Below are 16,785 nucleotides of genomic sequence, written 5' to 3'. Positions count from 1 at the left end.
CTGAGCCTCCCACGGGAGTGGCAAGGACCCAAGTAGCTGAGCCTCTCCTCTGGCTCCCAGGGTGTGCAGGGAGCGAGACTGGAAGCCAGGCCCTCCGGTGTGGGATGCTGGCGTCTTCACCACTGGGCCACACCACCCCATAAAGTGCACATCGTGAGCATTGTTTGGCTAGGAGAGAAACCACAATATGCTATTGATGGGTCCAGTTGGCCAGACGGGCCCTCTGCAGGGCGGAGTCCAGCCCTGTGCTCTGGGCTGTGCCTGTTGGAGGGGCCAGAGCCTTGGCTTTAGAGAGCAGGGCCCACCTGGAGCAGGCGACTGCCGCTGTGTGCCCGTGGGGTGCGGTTAGACCTGGGCAGATTCAGGACGGAGGACTTGTGTCAAGTATCTCTTTCCAGTGGTAGCTGTTTGGGGGTGTTTCCTGTGGCCTGTTCACCTGTGGTGGGGGATCACTGGGAGGCAGGGAGGCAAGTTGGCCAGAGCAGATGGAACACGCACCTGAGTTTAACAGCGCCCCTCCGTGGCATGAGTGGGTTCTGTGCCGTCGGGGGAGGCAGCCCTCCACACCTGCCCCGCACCCAGCATCCAGGGCTTCTCCAGGTGGGCCTCAGCCCAGATGCCTGTGCTGTGTCGTCCAGGACCTGCAGATGGGAGGGAAAGCACAGGAGCCCCCCCCCCCCCAGCTCTGCAGCCTTCAGCGGCCTCTGTGCCCACGCACGTTCCCCTCTCCCTCCCCACCACGCAGATCCACGCCCAGGCCGCTGCAGCCACCGATCTCCTGGAGCTCCACTTCCAGCAGCAGCACAGAGAGTTCCTCGTGCCTGAAGGTGAGCCACACCTGCTCGTCCCTTTATCCAGGGCAAGGCCACTGGCCAGTCCTGGTTCGAAGTTCCTTTCTCTCCCAAATGGAGTTTTTGACAGTGTTCTGAGTTGGCTCTTTGATCCGTTGCAAGTCTGCAGGTGTTCCAGCCCGGTCAGGCTTTTGTAACAAAAATACCAGCCCTGGACAGCTGAAGAACCAACACTGATCTTAGTTTAGGGGCTGGGGAGCCAGGGGCACAGCACTGGCTGGTTGGTGGCATCCATGCAGCAGAGCACAGACTGTGGTCAGGTGCCACGCCAGTTCTCACGCGGGCACTGGCCCCACGCACGGGGGCTACATCCTCAGGACCTAATACCAAAGCTCTGTTGCACAGCCACCAGACTGGGCCCGGAATCTCGGCAAGCCCACTGGGGCGGGAGCAGCAGCACCACCCACGATGCCGCTCTCGGCCACAGAAGTGGGCGCAGAACTGAGACGTGACAGACAGCGCGTGGGGCCTGGATGTGTGCAGGAGCAGGCCGAGGGCACAGCGGTGTGGCTGAGACGGCAGCGCCCTGTGCGGCTCTGTGCGGCGAGCCCCCGGCAGCACGGGGTGCACAGGAAGGGGGGCTCCGTGCTGGGCCTGTGGTGGGCGCTGTGCGCTCCTGAGCTTCCTCACGTCTGAGATGTTCACAAGCAGGAAGCACACGGGTGAAGGTGTGCGTGAGTGTGCCCAGGTGTGTGCTGTGCCGGTGGACCAGGCACCTGGGGTCCCAGCTGTGCTGGGAGGCGCTGGTGCTTGGGACAGGACACCAGCTGTCTGGGACTCCACGTAGGCGATTCCTGTCCACGGCCAGGAAAGCCCAACCCTCCGCTGGCCAGAGCAGCCAGGGTTACTACAACCTGCTAACGATGGCCAGCCTGGGCCCCTGACCCAGCCTGTGACCATTGCCTAAGCACAGGCTTCATCACCTGTGGGTGACCCTGCCGCTCTGACACCCCAGCCCCACGCGGGGCTCCCGCCCTGGGGCCAGCGCAGCAGCTGGGAGGGACTGGCACCGTGAGGTGTGCCTGGCTTCTGGTGTCAGAGGGCCTGGTCGGGCCGCGTGGAGGCAGTGCTGGCTCTGTAACTCAGGCTCAGCCCCTTTCTTCCTAAGGAAGGGGGTGGATGCTGCCTCTGGGAGAGGGAGGTGGGGAGGGTGTTGTGGGAGGAGCTGTGAACCCGGCTCTAGTCTGCTCCCAGGAGGAGGAGGCGCGGGCGGAGGGGGGAGCTGCTGCCCCGCCCGGAGTCACACCCTTGCCTAGGGATGAGGGCTCGTCCTCCAGTCGTCCACCTGTGAATGCCTGGCTGATAAGTTTGCTCAGTGTTACAGTTGTTTGAGGATTTACTTAAAGGCAGAGCAACAGAGAGAGAGGTAGAGACGGGGGCGGGGCGGGGGGAGGATCCTGCATCTGCTGCCTCATTCCCCACATGACAACAGCCAGGCGTGGGCAAGGTTGGAGCCAGGGGCCAGGAGCTGGGAACCCCACCCAGGCCTGTACCAGGCGCGTTAGCAGGGAGCTGGATTTGAAGCAGAGCCGTGGGGCCTGAAGCGCTGCTCTGACCAATGCCAGCGCAGCAAGCGCACCGCGGCGCCGCCCGTCTCCCTCTGGGTGTAGTTGTCAGATCTCCTTCTCCTCTCTGGGAAGACAAGTCACCCGATGGGTGTGCTCTCCAACAGGCCGGACAGCAGGAGTGTGCAGTGTTTCAGTCCTTCCTGCTGCGGACGGGCACTGGGACGCGTTCCAAACGTTGGTCACCCATCTCCCGCTGTATGTGCAGGGTCTCCCCTGGGCCTGGGCCTGGGCCAGGTGGTATTGTCCCTGTGTGCAGGGTCCCCTGGGCCTGGTCCCTCTCTCCCAGGAAGGGCTCTGCATCGCGGCGCAGTCCAACTTCCTGTCTTGGCCCCGCGGGCTGCCTCTGTGACGTGTTGGTGTCCTGACACCAGAGACTCCTTGCTTCCCGCGGGTGGAAGAGGCTGTGTGGGGACAGCTGAGGGTCCCCTGTGCAGGCTCAGCCGTCCAGTCCCGCCCAGCCCTCGTCCCTCGTCCTCCCCGTGACCTGGAACCCTCCCCCAGCCTTCCCTGAGGCGACTGCCCTGCACCCAGGGAGGCTCCTGGCTCCTGGCTTCAGATCAGCTCCGCTCCCGCCGTTGCAGCCATCTGGGGAGTGAACAGTGGATGGAAGACCTCGCTCTCCTTCTCTCTCAGCATTGTGCCTTTCAAATAAATAGATAGATAAATCTTTTTTTAAAAAAATCCTCCCATCACCCAGGTCCTGACAGCTGACTAATGTGTCCTGGGTGATTCCCATGGGAGTGTCTGAGCACCAGTGACTCCGTGTGGGCTCACCTCGTCCTCACATGGGGGAGGGGGGAGTTGGTGGCTGTCCTGTGTGTGTGTGGTCACCTCGTCCTCACACGGGGGAGGGGGCTGTCCTGTGTGTGTGTGGTCACCTCGTCTTCACACGGGGGAGGGGGGAGTCGGTGGCTGTCCTGTGTGAGCTCACCTTGTCCTCACACGGGGGAGGGGGCTGTCCTGTGTGTGTGGGCTCACCTCATCCTCACACGGGGGAGGGGGGAGTCGGTGGCTGTCCTGTGTGTGTGGTCACCTCATCCTCACACGGGGGAGAGGGGAGTCGGTGGCTGTCCTGTGTGAGCTCACCTTGTCCTCACACGGGGGAGGGGGCTGTCCTGTGTGTGTGGGCTCACCTCATCCTCACACGGGGGAGGGGGGAGTCGGTGGCTGTCCTGTGTGTGTGGTCACCTCATCCTCACACGGGGGAGGGGGGAGTCGGTGGCTGTCCTGTGTGTGTGTGGTCACCTCGTCCTCACACGGGGGAGGGGGCTGTCCTGTGTGTGTGTGGTCACCTCGTCCTCACACAGGGGAGGGGGGAGTCGGTGGCTGTCCTGTGTGGGCTCACCTCGTCCTCACACGGGGGAGAGGGGAGTCGGTGGCTGTCCTGTGTGTGTGGTCACCTCATCCTCACACGGGGGAGGGGGGAGTCGGTGGCTGTCCTGTGTGTGTGTGGTCACCTCATCCTCACACGGGGGAGGGGGGAGTCGGTGGCTGTCCTGTGTGTGTGTGGTCACCTCGTCTTCACACGGGGGAGGGGGGAGTCGGTGGCTGTCCTGTGTGGGCTCACCTCATCCTCACACGGGGGAGAGGGGAGTCGGTGGCTGTCCTGTGTGTGTGGTCACCTCATCCTCACACGGGGGAGGGGGGAGTCGGTGGCTGTCCTGTGTGTGTGTGGTCACCTCATCCTCACACGGGGGAGGGGGGAGTCGGTGGCTGTCCTGTGTGTGTGGTCACCTCATCCTCACACGGGGGAGGGGGGAGTCGGTGGCTGTCCTGTGTGTGTGTGGTCACCTCGTCCTCACACGGGGGAGGGGGCTGTCCTGTGTGTGTGGGCTCACCTCGTCCTCACACAGGGGAGAGGGGAGTCGGTGGCTGTCCTGTGTGGGCTCACCTTGTCCTCACACGGGGGAGGGGGCTGTCCTGTGTGTGTGGGCTCACCTCGTCCTCACACAGGGGAGGGGGGCATGGGTGGCTGTCCTGTGTGTGTGGTCACCTCGTCCTCACACAGGGGAGAGGGGAGTCGGTGGCTGTCCTGTGTGGGCTCACCTCGTCCTCACACGGGGGAGGGGGGAGTCGGTGGCTGTCCTGTGTGTGTGTGGGCTCACCTCGTCTTCACACAGGGGAGAGGGGAGTTGGTGGCTGTCCTGTGTGTGTGTGGTCACCTCGTCCTCACACAGGGGAGAGGGGAGTTGGTGGCTGTCCTGTGTGGGCTCACCTCGTCCTCACACAGGGGAGGGGGGAGTTGGTGGCTGTCCTGTGTGTGTGTGGTCACCTCGTCCTCACACAGGGGAGAGGGGAGTCGGTGGCTGTCCTGTGTGTGTGTGGTCACCTTGTCCTCACACAGGGGAGAGGGGAGTCGGTGGCTGTCCTGTGTGTGTGTGGTCACCTCGTCCTCACACAGGGGAGGGGGGAGTCGGTGGCTGTCCTGTGTGTGTGTGGTCACCTCGTCCTCACACAGGGGAGAGGGGAGTCGGTGGCTGTCCTGTGTGGGCTCACCTCGTCCTCACACGGGGGAGGGGGGAGTCGGTGGCTGTCCTGTGTGTGTGGTCACCTCGTCCTCACACGGTGGAGGGGGGAGTCGGTGGCTGTCCTGTGTGGGCTCACCTCGTCCTCACACGGGGGAGGGGGGAGTCGGTGGCTGTCCTGTGTGTGTGGGCTCACCTCGTCCTCACACGGTGGAGGGGGCTGTCCTGTGTGTGTGTGGTCACCTCGTCCTCACACAGGGGAGGGGGGAGTTGGTGGCTGTCCTGTGTGGGCTCACCTCGTCCTCACACAGGGGAGGGGGGAGTCGGTGGCTGTCCTGTGTGGGCTCACCTCGTCCTCACATGGGGGAGGGGGGTGTGGGTGGCTGTCCTGTGTGTGTGGGCTCACCTCGTCCTCACACGGTGGAGGGGGCTGTCCTGTGTGTGTGGGCTCACCTCGTCCTCACACAGGGGAGGGGGGAGTCGGTGGCTGTCCTGTGTGTGTGGTCACCTCATCCTCACACGGGGGAGGGGGGAGTTGGTGGCTGTCCTGTGTGGGCTCACCTCGTCCTCACACAGGGGAGGGGGGAGTCGGTGGCTGTCCTGTGTGGGCTCACCTCGTCCTCACATGGGGGAGGGGGGTGTGGGTGGCTGTCCTGTGTGTGTGGGCTCACCTCGTCCTCACATTGGGGAGGGGGCTGTCCTGTGTGTGTGTGGTCACCTCGTCCTCACACAGGGGAGGGGGGAGTCGGTGGCTGTCCTGTGTGTGGTCACCTCGTCCTCACACGGGGGAGGGGGGAGTCATGGTGTTTGTGAGATCCGTTGTGTCTGAGAGGCTCAGCCATTCTTCTGTGAATGGTTTTACACCCCTTCCCCGTTCTTCCTCCCCGCCCCTGCCAGGCGCGTGTCAGTGTGTTGGAGGTGACCCCAGGGGCTGCTGGGTGTCCTCAGTGGTCTGCGTGGTGCCTGGCCCCTCCTCCTGCCTGGTGGCGTCTGTGCGGCTCCTCCGGGGAGCGCTGTGCTGGTTACGGGGCTGAGCAGATCCAGGGTTCCTGTGTGGCCCCTTTTCGTTTCTGTCTGTGTCTCGTGTTCCTGACTCGTTTGATTCCTCTCGTGGCCCCCGTCCACGGGTGCACGTTTGGGACGTTCGGCTGTGTGAGCTCGCTCAGGGGGTTTCTCCAGGCCTTCCCTTCTGGGAGCGGCCAGGCTTGCTTGCTGCTTTGCATGCTGGGACTGGGGACTGGGTGCTGCTTGCAGGAGCTGTCCCACCCCACCGGCAGTGTGGGTTTTCACTTGGGGAGGGTTAGCACCCTTCACTTGTGACATTTCCAAACATTCCCCCTCTGGGACCTCTGTGGTCAGTGTGGGCCTGACAAGGATCCTCGAAGGCCCAGCCACAGCTGGGGAAACGCCTGCTGGTCCCATCTGCAGTGGGTGTCAGCCCCCAGGGTGCCCAGTGCAGCCGACACGCGCAGCCCCTGGCTCTGGAGGGACAGGGCCCTCGCTGCTCCTGGGAGCGGCCCGCTGCCTGGCCCGTGCACACCGCTCACCCAGGAAGGGCAGACGTGTCTCCCTGTGCACACGGCCCGCTGCCCTGGGTGTGCTCACCTAGGAAGGGCAGACACGTCTCCCTGTGCACACGGCCCGCTGCCCTGGGTGTGCTCACCTAGGAAGGGCAGACGCGTCTCCCTGTGCACACGGCCCGCTGCCCTGGGTGTGCTCACCTAGGAAGGGCAGACGCGTCTCCCTGTGCACACGGCCCGCTGCCTGGCCCGTGCACACCGCTCACCCAGGAAGGGCAGACGCGTCTCCCTGTGCACACGGCCCGCTGCCCTGGGTGTGCTCACCTAGGAAGGGCAGACGCGTCTCCCTGTGCACACGGCCCGCTGCCTGGCCCGTGCACACCGCTCACCCAGGAAGGGCAGACGTGTCTCCCTGTGCACACGGCCCGCTGCCCTGGGTGTGCTCACCTAGGAAGGGCAGACGCGTCTCCCTGTGCACACGGCCCGCTGCCTGGCCCGTGCACACGGCTCACCTAGGAAGGGCAGACGCGTCTCCCTGTGCACACGGCCCGCTGCCCTGGGTGTGCTCACCCAGGAAGGGCAGACGCGTCTCCCTGTGCACACCTGGTCACAGGTGTCTGCTTGGTGCCACAGTTGCACCAGCGCAGCCCTGAACAGCAGAGGTGTGAGCTCTGTGGGTTCACTTATTTGCAGATTGGGGGTTTTGGGAGGAGATTTATAACAACTTAAAAAGGCTTACCAGACAAACCAGAGTATAAAAATAAAAAAATTAAGAAAATGTTAGATGTCATGAATGCATAAAACTTGTAGATAAGAGTATATTCTGTCACTGCCATAACATATATACAGCTCTGCTATAAAAAGTTAAAATCCACACAGCTTAGCACGCAGGTGGACTTTGATGGCGTCATGCACGGAGGTGCCGCGCTGGCCTGCAGCCGCCGCCGCCTGCTAGCTGCAGTGTGTGCTGAGCAGCAGACGCCAGCCCGCCTCCTGTCGCCTCGCGGACGGCGCCCCGGCCCCTGGCCCATTCAGGGTCCACTGTGTCAGACCCGGTCACTGCTCAGCGCCCCTGCATCTTCACGGGCGTGCACCCCTCCTTCTGCAACACAGCTGCCGCCTGCATCCTCCCGGGTCTGACCCAGAGCCCTTGCCTTGCTTCCCCATGTTTTGATTTTTATTTCAAGTTTGTGTTCTATTCACAATACCTTCAGGTGTCCTGCCACTGCCCCACCCCTGCCAAGATTAGATTCCCTGCTCGCACCAACAGCTCCCACAGCTGTCGCATGGAGGCACACACCCTGTTGCTGCCTACACACTCGGGAGATTTTTAGCAGCGGGCAATCGCCTGGCCACCCAGCCTACGTTTCCCCGACTGATTACCCTGCCAGGAGCCCTGTCCCTCCCCTGGCACCGGCTGCGTCCCCGGGTGAGTCCCGAGGGCTGTCCCATCTTGTGCAGCTCACGCCCTGGCTCTGCAGGTGCAGGTACAGAAGGCGTCTCCTGTGGCCATGGCGGTCCCATCACCGTCTGCACTGTGACGCGTGTGCAGGACGTGGTGAGGGAACGGACACGCCCCTGCCCACTCACCGTGATGGCAGCCCCGGCCCTCACGTTCCTTACCGCTTCTCTCTCTGTAGGCCCCAGACCACGACGAGCAAGACCCAGGACGGCCCACCGCGGAAGGCCGCGCTGAGAAGGAAGGGCTGGCTTCAGGTGCGTGTTCTGTCCTTTGGTCATGCCAGGATCCGCCCAAGCCTGATTTGGTAGAGAACTGAATATTTATTGTTTAGAGAGCTAAATATTTTCTTTCCTTTTTAAAAAAAGATTATTTATTTGAAAGGCAGAGTTACAGAGAGGCAGAGAGAGAGAGAGGTCTTCATCTGCTGGCTCACTCCCCAGATGGCCGCAATGGGCGGAGCTGGGCTCATGTTTTCTAAGATTTATTTATTTGAAAGAATTACAGAAAGGGGGACACATACACACACACACACACAGAGGTATTCCATCTGCTGGTTCACTCCCTGGTTGACCACAATGACCAGGACTGGGCCAGGTCGAAGCCAGGAGCCAGGAACTTATTCCATATCTCCCACGTGGGTGCAGGGGCCCAAGCACTTGGGCCATCTTCTGCTGCTTTCCCAGGCCATAGCAGAGAGCTGGATCAGAAATGGAGCAGCCGGGACTGGAACCTGTGCCCATAAGGGATACTGGCACTGCAGATGGCGGCTTAACCTGCTACACCACAGCTCTGGCCCTGTAAATATTTTCAAATCAGCAGGGGAGAGTCCACACACTGTCTCTGGATTCATCGGCAGGGGACCCTACGCTGAGGCCCGTGTCCACCTACAGCCTTGCAGCTGGGCGGGGAGAAGTGGGCCTCTGGTGGTCGGCTCGGCGCGCACTGCCTCCGGCTGTACTCAGGGTGTTTGCTGAGAATCAGTTGTCCCGAGTGTACTGATCCCAGGACTTCCAGCAGCGATGGCATTTTTAGGAGAGAAGCTCTTGCCCTGTGTGCGCTGGCTGGAGGATTGGAGGATGCCCAGAGGGCAGTGGGGACTGCCACGCCCGGCACTGGCCGCACCGAGAGCCAGAGGGGGTCCCCCACCTTGCCCTTCCAGTACGGGCAAGTGAGACTGGGGCCACCAGCCCTCGGGGAGCAGATGAGCACCGTGTGTGTGTGTATGTCCATGTGTACTCCAGTATTCTTATAGCATCCAGGAATGGCCAAGGCAAGGAATTGTCAGGCCAGAGCCTCAGGCAGAGCGGTACAGGGAGGGATCCGGTGGCTCTGCAGCTGGCTCTGCCCTGAAGACGCTGCGAACCTGGGAACTCAACTTAGGAGAGGTGGGGAGAGAAGCCCGAGCTGGGGACACAGCTGCCGTGTGAAGTCCACAGTGGGCTCCTGACGGCTGCCCCGATGCAGTGCTGCGTTTGGTGGCTGGACCTCAGTGCAGGGCTGAGCCGACGCACGCCTGCACCCCAGAGTGGCCAGGGCTGTCCCAGCTGGGCCTGGCTCAGTGCCAGGTGGTGACCACAGTCCCCGGGCGTCTGCCACAGCGTGGTTCTGCACTGGACACGCACGGGGAGGAACTGACCTCACCCTAAGCCTTCAAGGCTCCTTGCAAATGAGGCTACAGAGAAGCCAGCAGCTCCTGTAGGGAAGTGAGTGGGGGCCCCGTGCCCTCTGCACCGGGCGGGCACTGCAGTGGGACAGACATGCAAGACAGGCAGAGGACGCGGCTCTAAGACCACAGGGACGGGGGCTCAGCTCAGAGAGGAATGGAGTTCGGAGCAGAGGAAGCGAACCAAATTCCGCCTTTAACATTTCCAATAGATTGGGACGAGCACCAGATAACACTGAAATTAAAAATGCTTGATGGACAGAGTCCCGGAGCGGATTGGATCGGCACAAGAACTGGAGAAATGCAAGCTGAGGAGGGGACCGAGGGCCCGGCTTGAAGTCTGACGCAGTCGGGGTCTCAGAACGGGCAAGCGGGGGAGGCGGTGCGGGCACAGGTGGTGAGGAGCTGCCGACCGGGTCAGAAGACGACAACTCACAGCTCGCACGGCCCGGGGCGGCCCGGGGCGGCCCGGAGAGGCCACGTGCATCCTGGACCCAGCACAGTACGGTGGCAGACACCTGGGACACAGTCTGCTCTCAGTGTCCAGCGACACAGGGCAGACTGACTCCTGCGAGCCGACAGAAGCCAGACTTTTAGTCGCCGTAAAAAGCGCAAACGCTGGACAGCAAGTGCAGTCTCAGGGCATCCGAGGACCTGTAAGGGAGGGTTAGCCTAAAGGCAGTGCTCCCAAAGGAGTGGATGCAAAATTAAAGACTAGCTATAAAAACGCCAGTAAGCGAAAGCTTAAACCCGGAATCAGGAAAGCGCCTGCATCTGAGGTGTGGTCAATCAGAAAACAGATGTCGAACGGGCACTTACGAGAGAGGAGACGCGAAGCTGGCGGACGTGTGAGGCGTGCCCCCCGCCCCCCACACCGCGGGCGCGTCTGCACCCGGCAGGAGCCGCAGGCACGGCCCAGAGCTCGGAGATGCCGTCCCCTCAGGCAAGTGCCTGCATGGAGACAGCCCGTGGGGAACACGTCGGCATGGCCGCTCCAGGGCACACGGCCAGCCCGAGGCCCTCAGCTCCGTTCCTGGGTCACAAGAGGTGTGATGGGCTCATGTAGCCACACGTGGGGCCATCGGCAGAGTCCCACCCAGGCTAAGATGAGTGACACACGGCCAGAGGTGGCCGCCGGCGCAGCGGCCAGCGCATCATCACATGGAGCAAAAACCGCACAGGCACTGGGCTCCCGAACAAGCAGGAGGCGGCAGAGTGGGCGAGGGGAGCCTGCTGGGCCCAAGGGGAGGGGACACGGCACTGCTCTGTGGCCTCACCCACAGTGGGCAGTGGGCGAGGGGAGCCTGCTGGGCCCAAGGAGAGGGGCTTGGCGCTGCACTGTGGCCCCACCCGCAGTGGGCGAGGGGAGAGGACACGTGCTGCCCCCTCGCTGCTCTGTGGCTTCACTCGCAGTGGGGAATGGGCGAGGGGAGGGGACACGGCGCTGCTCTGTGGCCTCAAACCACAGTGGGCAGTGGGCAAGGGGAGCCTGCTGGGCCCAAGGGGAGGAGACAGCGCTGCTCTGTGGCCTCACCCGTAGTGGGCAGTGGGCGAGGGGAGGAGACACGGCGCTGCTCTGTGGCCTCACCCGTAGTGGGCAGTGGGCGAGGGGAGGAGACACGGCGCTGCTCTGTGGCCCCACCCACAGTGGGCAGTGGGTGAGGGAAGCCTGCTGGGCCCAAGGGGAGGAGACACAGCGCTGCTCTGTGGCCTCACCCACAGTGGGCAGTGGGCGAGGGGAGCCTGCTGGGCCCAAGGGGAGGGGTTTGGTGCTGCTCTGTGGTCCCACCCGCAGTGGGCGAGGGGAGAGGACACGAGCTGCCCCCTCGCTGCTCTGTGGCCCACCCGGGGCTGTCACTGAGCCTTCACTGCTCATCTTTCTAGATGCACACGAGTGTTTTGTGCGCGCCTGTGCACGGTCCACAGCAGGACAGTAGGACAGAGCCTGGCGGCCGACACTCACCCCTCAGCTTGCTCGGGGCAGGGGCGGGGGCCAGCCTTGCTCAGCAGGGGAGGACAGTGTGGGACTGTGGATGAGTCCACGAGAGGCAGCCACACCTCGCCGGCTGGAGGAGCTGAGGTCTCCGCACGTGGCTGGTGCCGTGCTCAGCCTGGACTTCCTTTGCAGGAGGTGAGCCCCCCACAGCTGCGCCCTTCCGTCCAGAGCCCCCCACCAGCTCACAGGCCCTGCCCGAGGCCTTGGCCTCCGAAAGCCCCTTGCTGCAACACTCGGCACAGTGCGTGGTCCCAGGAGTCCCCTCACTCACGGTCCTGGGTGGTCAGCATCACCATCCCCCTGGCAGGGGAGCAGGTACCACGGAGCTGAGCCTGCCACATGTGGCCAGGGAGGTACAGGGGCTGAGCCTGCCACATGTGGTGGGGAGCTGATCTTTCTACAAAAACTGTGCCCACCATGGGACAGCCGGGAGCTGTGCCTGCCCACCGCGGGACAGCTGGGAGCTGTGCCTGCCCACCACGGGACAGCCGGGGGCCGTGCCCACCACAGGACAGCCAGGGGCCGTGCCCACCACAGGACAGCCAGGGGCCGTGCCCACCACAGGACAGCCGGGGGCCGTGCCCACCACGGGACATCAGGAGGCCGTGTCCACCACGGGACAGCCGGGGGCCGTGCCCACCACGGGACATCAGGAGGCCGTGTCCACCACGGGACAGCCGGGGGCCGTGCCCACCACGGGACAGCCGGGGGCCGTGCCCACCACGGGACATCAGGAGGCCGTGTCCACCACGGGACAGCCGGGGGCCGTGCCCACCACGGGACATCAGGAGGCCGTGTCCACCACGGGACAGCCGGGGGCCGTGCCCACCACGGGACATCAGGAGGCCGTGTCCACCACGGGACAGCCGGGGGCCGTGCCCACCACGGGACATCAGGAGGCCATGCCCACCACAGGACAGCCGGGTGCCGTGCCCACCACGGGACATCAGGGGGCCGTGCCCACCACAGGACAGCCGGGTGCCGTGCCCACCACAGGACAGCCGGGGGCCGTGCCCACCACAGGACAGCCGGGGGCCGTGCCCACCACAGGACAGCCGGGGGCCGTGCCCACCACGGAACATCAGGGGGCCGTGTCCACCACGGGACAGCCGGGGGCCGTGCCCACCACGGGACAGCTGGGGGCCGTGCCCACCACGGGACAGCTGGGGGCCGTGCCCACCACGGGACATCAGGGGGCCGTGCCCACCACGGAACAGCCGGGGGCCGTGCCCACCACGGGACAGCTGGGGGCCGTGCCCACCACGGGACATCAGGAGGCCGTGTCCACCACGGGACAGTTGGGGGCCGTGCCCACCACGGGACATCAGGAGGCCATGCCCACCACGGGACAGCAGGGGGCCGTGCCCACCACGGGACATCAGGAGGCCGTGCCCACCACGGGACATCAGGAGGCCATGCCCACCACGGGACAGCAGGGGGCCGTGCCCACCACGGGACATCAGGAGGCCGTGTCCACAACAGGACAGCCAGGGGCCATGCCCACCACAGGACAGCAGGGAGCCATGCCCACCACAGGACAGCTGGGGGCCGTGCCCACCACAGGACAGCTGGGGGCCGTGCCCACCACAGGACATCAGGAGGCCGTGCCCACCACAGGACAGCCGGGGGCCGTGCCCACCACAGGACAGCCGGGGGCCGTGCCCACCACAGGACAGCTGGGGGCCGTGCCCACCACGGGATATCAGGAGGCCATGCCCACCACGGGACAGCTGGGGGCCGTGCCCACCACGGGACAGCTGGGGGCCGTGCCCACCACAGGATATCAGGAGGCCATGCCCACCACAGGACAGCCGGGGGCCGTGCCCACCACGGGATATCAGGAGGCCATGTCCACCACAGGATACGACTGAGAACTGAGCGTGCTACAAGGTGGCCCAATCCTTCCTGCCCTCTGAGACACACAGGCACTGAGGTGACCTCCCCAGGCAGGCCGGCCCTCCCACCAGACTCTCTCCCGCCCGCCCATGCCCCTGCTCAGTGCGCCAATGTGCAACGGGGCTGACCCTGCACCTCCCAGCCCAAGGCTGGGGCCCTCCTGTCCGCTGTAGCCGGGAGCCTTGGCTGCTCCTGTCCCTGCCTCTCCACTTCTCCCCGGCTGACCAGGCTGGCGCTGCCCCCAGGGACTGCTGCGTTCTGGAAGCACCGCCATCCTGCACCCAGCGCTGCTTCCCTGGCCTCATGGTGGAGACGGCCGAGCCCACGGTGCTCACGCGAGGCGGGCCCCGCACTCACCTGTGGGAACTGTCAAGTGAAGGCCTCAGCTGGGCGCTCTGCTGCCCACCCGGACTCCCAGGCAAGAGGACAGGTTCGGGAACGGGCTGGTGAGGAGATGTGGCCACAAGAACGCCAGGCAGGCGTTGAGCCGGGTGCCATGGGTCCGGCCTGGCTGACCTGAGGTCGGGGCAGGGGTGAGCCGTTCCTACCAGCAGTCGGCTGTGCAAAGAAGCGGGGCTCCTGCCTCTGGCGTCCGAGTGAGAAGCCCTGCGTGGCGGGGCGCGGGGCGGGGGGCGTGGGGATACCGGAAGCACTGGCGCAGGACAGGGAGACCCCTGAGGCCTGGCCAGGAGCCAAAAGCCGGAGCTGCACGCAGGATTCCAAGACGCCGTGGGGTGCTGGGGGGACCCCACCACGCCGCAGCCTAATTTTTAAGAGTTCTCAGTCCACCAGAATAAGCTCCCAGTAGAGCTCACCGAGAAAACCCCATCGTGAGTGGAAATGGCAGAAACAGAGAAGAGAAAATCAGCTTGGATCCCCAGGAACTTCAGGCCCGAAGTAAAGTATTTACAGGTGCTCTGGAGTCACAGAAACAAGCAAGGGCCTTCTCATGAGGACGTTTTGTGGGTGATCCGAGCAGAGGTTTTGGAAGTAAGAACTAAGCTTTGGTTAAGCATCAGACAGGCTGCGGACATTACAAAACTGGAACGGGAATGCGGCAGGGCTGTGCGGCTGATGGAGGGGAGGGCAGAGGGGCGTGAGGACGAGCTCGCTGGGGCCCAGGAGACGACCACGAGCGAGGATGCCACACTCCTAGCAGGACACACACAGGTCAGGGAAGGCGCCAGGCAGATGCTGGGGGTGGGAGCCACAGAGGCCGGGCGTCACTCTTCAGCCCGTGCCACGTGCCCGACTGACAAAGATAAAAGCCGAGCTCACCACCAAGAGACCCCCACCAGCGGGACCTGGGAGGGGACCGTGTGCAGACGGGACAGAGCCACGCGGGGAACTGATGTCCAGGTTTCTGGGCACACGTGCACGGTCTGGGCCTGAGGTCTGCAGCATATACACCCAGTGCCCTCCCTGGTCTTCCAGGCACTGCTCAAGTCTTGGGGCTGCAGCGGGGCTGCTCACTCACGCACAGCCATCAGTGGGTCCCTGCTACAGACCCCAGGAACCCAGCAGGTGCCATCAGTGTGTGGCCACACGGGAACCCGGCTGCCCCGTCTGTCGACTGTGAGATGAGCAACCCACTGAACCCCAGGGAGCCTGGGGGCCCTCCTTTCTGGAACCATCCTGGGCTGAGGCTGAGCCAGCGGTGCCCTGACTGTGCCGTGAGGCCTGGACCACCGCCTCCCACCCACCCCTGCAGAGCTCCACGGCGAGGGTGGAAGGACCAGGGCAGCCCAGCGTCCAGGGCCCGAGCAGCACGAGTCCTCCGGACCTGGCCCTGCGTTGCCCTGGCTTCAGGGCCACGACCACAGGGGTGGCTCCGACTGCACCCAGGATCCAGGTTAGAGCAGGCCCAGGGCAGCTCCCAGCAGGGTGGAGCTGCCCACCTTGGGGGCCCAGGGGGACAGGAAGGCTGTCCCTAGTTCCCTCCCGCTCCGCGTGCCCAGGCACCCTGGGCTCTGGACATGACCGCAGTGTGACTGTCCTCCTCTGGTCCACTTGGAACAGGCTGTGACCTCCTCTCCGTGGCGGCTGCCAGGCTGGGTCCCCAGCCCCCGTCCCGCGGGCGTCCTCTGCGTTCTGACGCCAGCGCCGCCTCCTTCCCAGCGGCAAGCTCTGGAACACCGTCCTCTCCCCAGGCTCCCGTCCACGCCCTCTGCTGTCCCCACACTGCCCTGCCGTGGTGCTCCTGCGTGCCCCTCTCTCCCCCAGTGGCCGTGGCGTGGCCGTGGCGTGGCTAACACGTGCTGAGACCACGCCCAGGGCTCTGCCCCGGTTCAGCCCATTCCCAGCAGCAGCCCAGTCCCCGCCCTCCCTGCAGGGTGCGCGAGGGCGGGGCCTGCACTTGAACCTCGCCCGCGGCAGCGACCACCCGTCCTTCAGAGCAGAGCTGGTCACGGCCCACACGTGCACGGGCATGTAGACACGCGTGTGCGTCAGCCATCCCAGCAGACATGTACCCCAGTGCCAGCTGGCTGCCAGGACCGCCCTGAGGCCCCGCGGGGCACGGGGGCTCGCCTGTGGTGGGCTGCACACCGGCAGCTCCAGCGCTCAGTCAGGATCCCTGGGAGCCCAGCTGCAGGCACCCAGGACACCACCTCACCCTGGCTGAGAGCCCCTGATCCAGCGCTGAGACCCCGGCCTCGGCTGCAGGTCCTGCATGGCTCCCGGGGCCTCCAGCTGCTGCCCCTGCTGGACTTCCGGTTCCCAGCAACCCCTCCCCTCCCTGAGCTCAGGCCCCGCTGCTCCTGATAGGACGCTGTTGGCCACTCTGGTACCACATGGCAAGCAGCTTTGGCTGTGGCCCGGGGCACCCTGGACGTCCCAGTGCTGCAGGCTCCACCCTGTGCGCGTGCCCAGCCCTGCACTTGCTCCCATGTCTGCTGGTGGATTTGGGGCTGTCTCACCTGTGCCTGGAGCTGTCCAAGGCATCCCGACCCCCACCAGGCCCTCTGTGGCCGCAGTGCCTCACACCCCGGCGGGACAAAGCTGGGGGCAGAGTGCAGAGCGGGGCTGAGCCGCCGCTGCCTCCGTGTCTCTGAAGGGCAAGCAGCTTCCGCACAGCCCAGCTACAAGTCCCCTTTCCTGCCTGGGCTGTTCCGAAACACCAGGCCTCTGGGAGAAACCCCGCGGGCCATCGGCTTCCCCGCCCGAGAGGCACAGAACTTAGCCCACGGACAAACACTGTGCCTTCCAAGTGTGTGGAGCCGGCCTCGTGTGGCGTCCGGGCAGCCAGGTGCTCTGTCGGCAGCCAGCTGTGGAGCTCGGTGCCCAAGCAGCCTGCACGTTCTGGCCCAGGGTGACAGGACAGGCGTCATCCATGCAGGCTCCCGGGCCCACACGGCTCCACAGC

At 64.7% G+C, this 16,785-nt stretch overlaps 1 protein-coding gene across 1 annotated transcript in view; it reads left to right on the top strand.

Annotated features, from left to right (window-relative positions):
* The window catches only part of LOC133774701 (palmitoyltransferase ZDHHC11-like), a 44,984-nt gene extending 35,118 nt beyond the window's left edge, over positions 1-9,866 (top strand). Inside the window, exons 11-13 of the mRNA XM_062212604.1 lie at positions 746-827; positions 8,045-8,120; positions 9,742-9,866. Of these exons, the coding sequence (XP_062068588.1) occupies positions 746-827; positions 8,045-8,120; positions 9,742-9,866 (283 nt within the window). The remainder of the gene's footprint in view (positions 1-745; positions 828-8,044; positions 8,121-9,741) is intronic.
* Positions 9,867-16,785: the final 6,919 nt, after the last annotated feature.

This window comes from Lepus europaeus, chromosome 15 (genome assembly GCF_033115175.1).
Source record: "Lepus europaeus isolate LE1 chromosome 15, mLepTim1.pri, whole genome shotgun sequence".
In the NCBI taxonomy this organism is placed as follows: Eukaryota; Metazoa; Chordata; class Mammalia; order Lagomorpha; family Leporidae; genus Lepus; species Lepus europaeus.
Note: the sequence above shows the minus strand (reverse complement) of the source record. Positions and strands in the feature narration are given on the sequence as shown.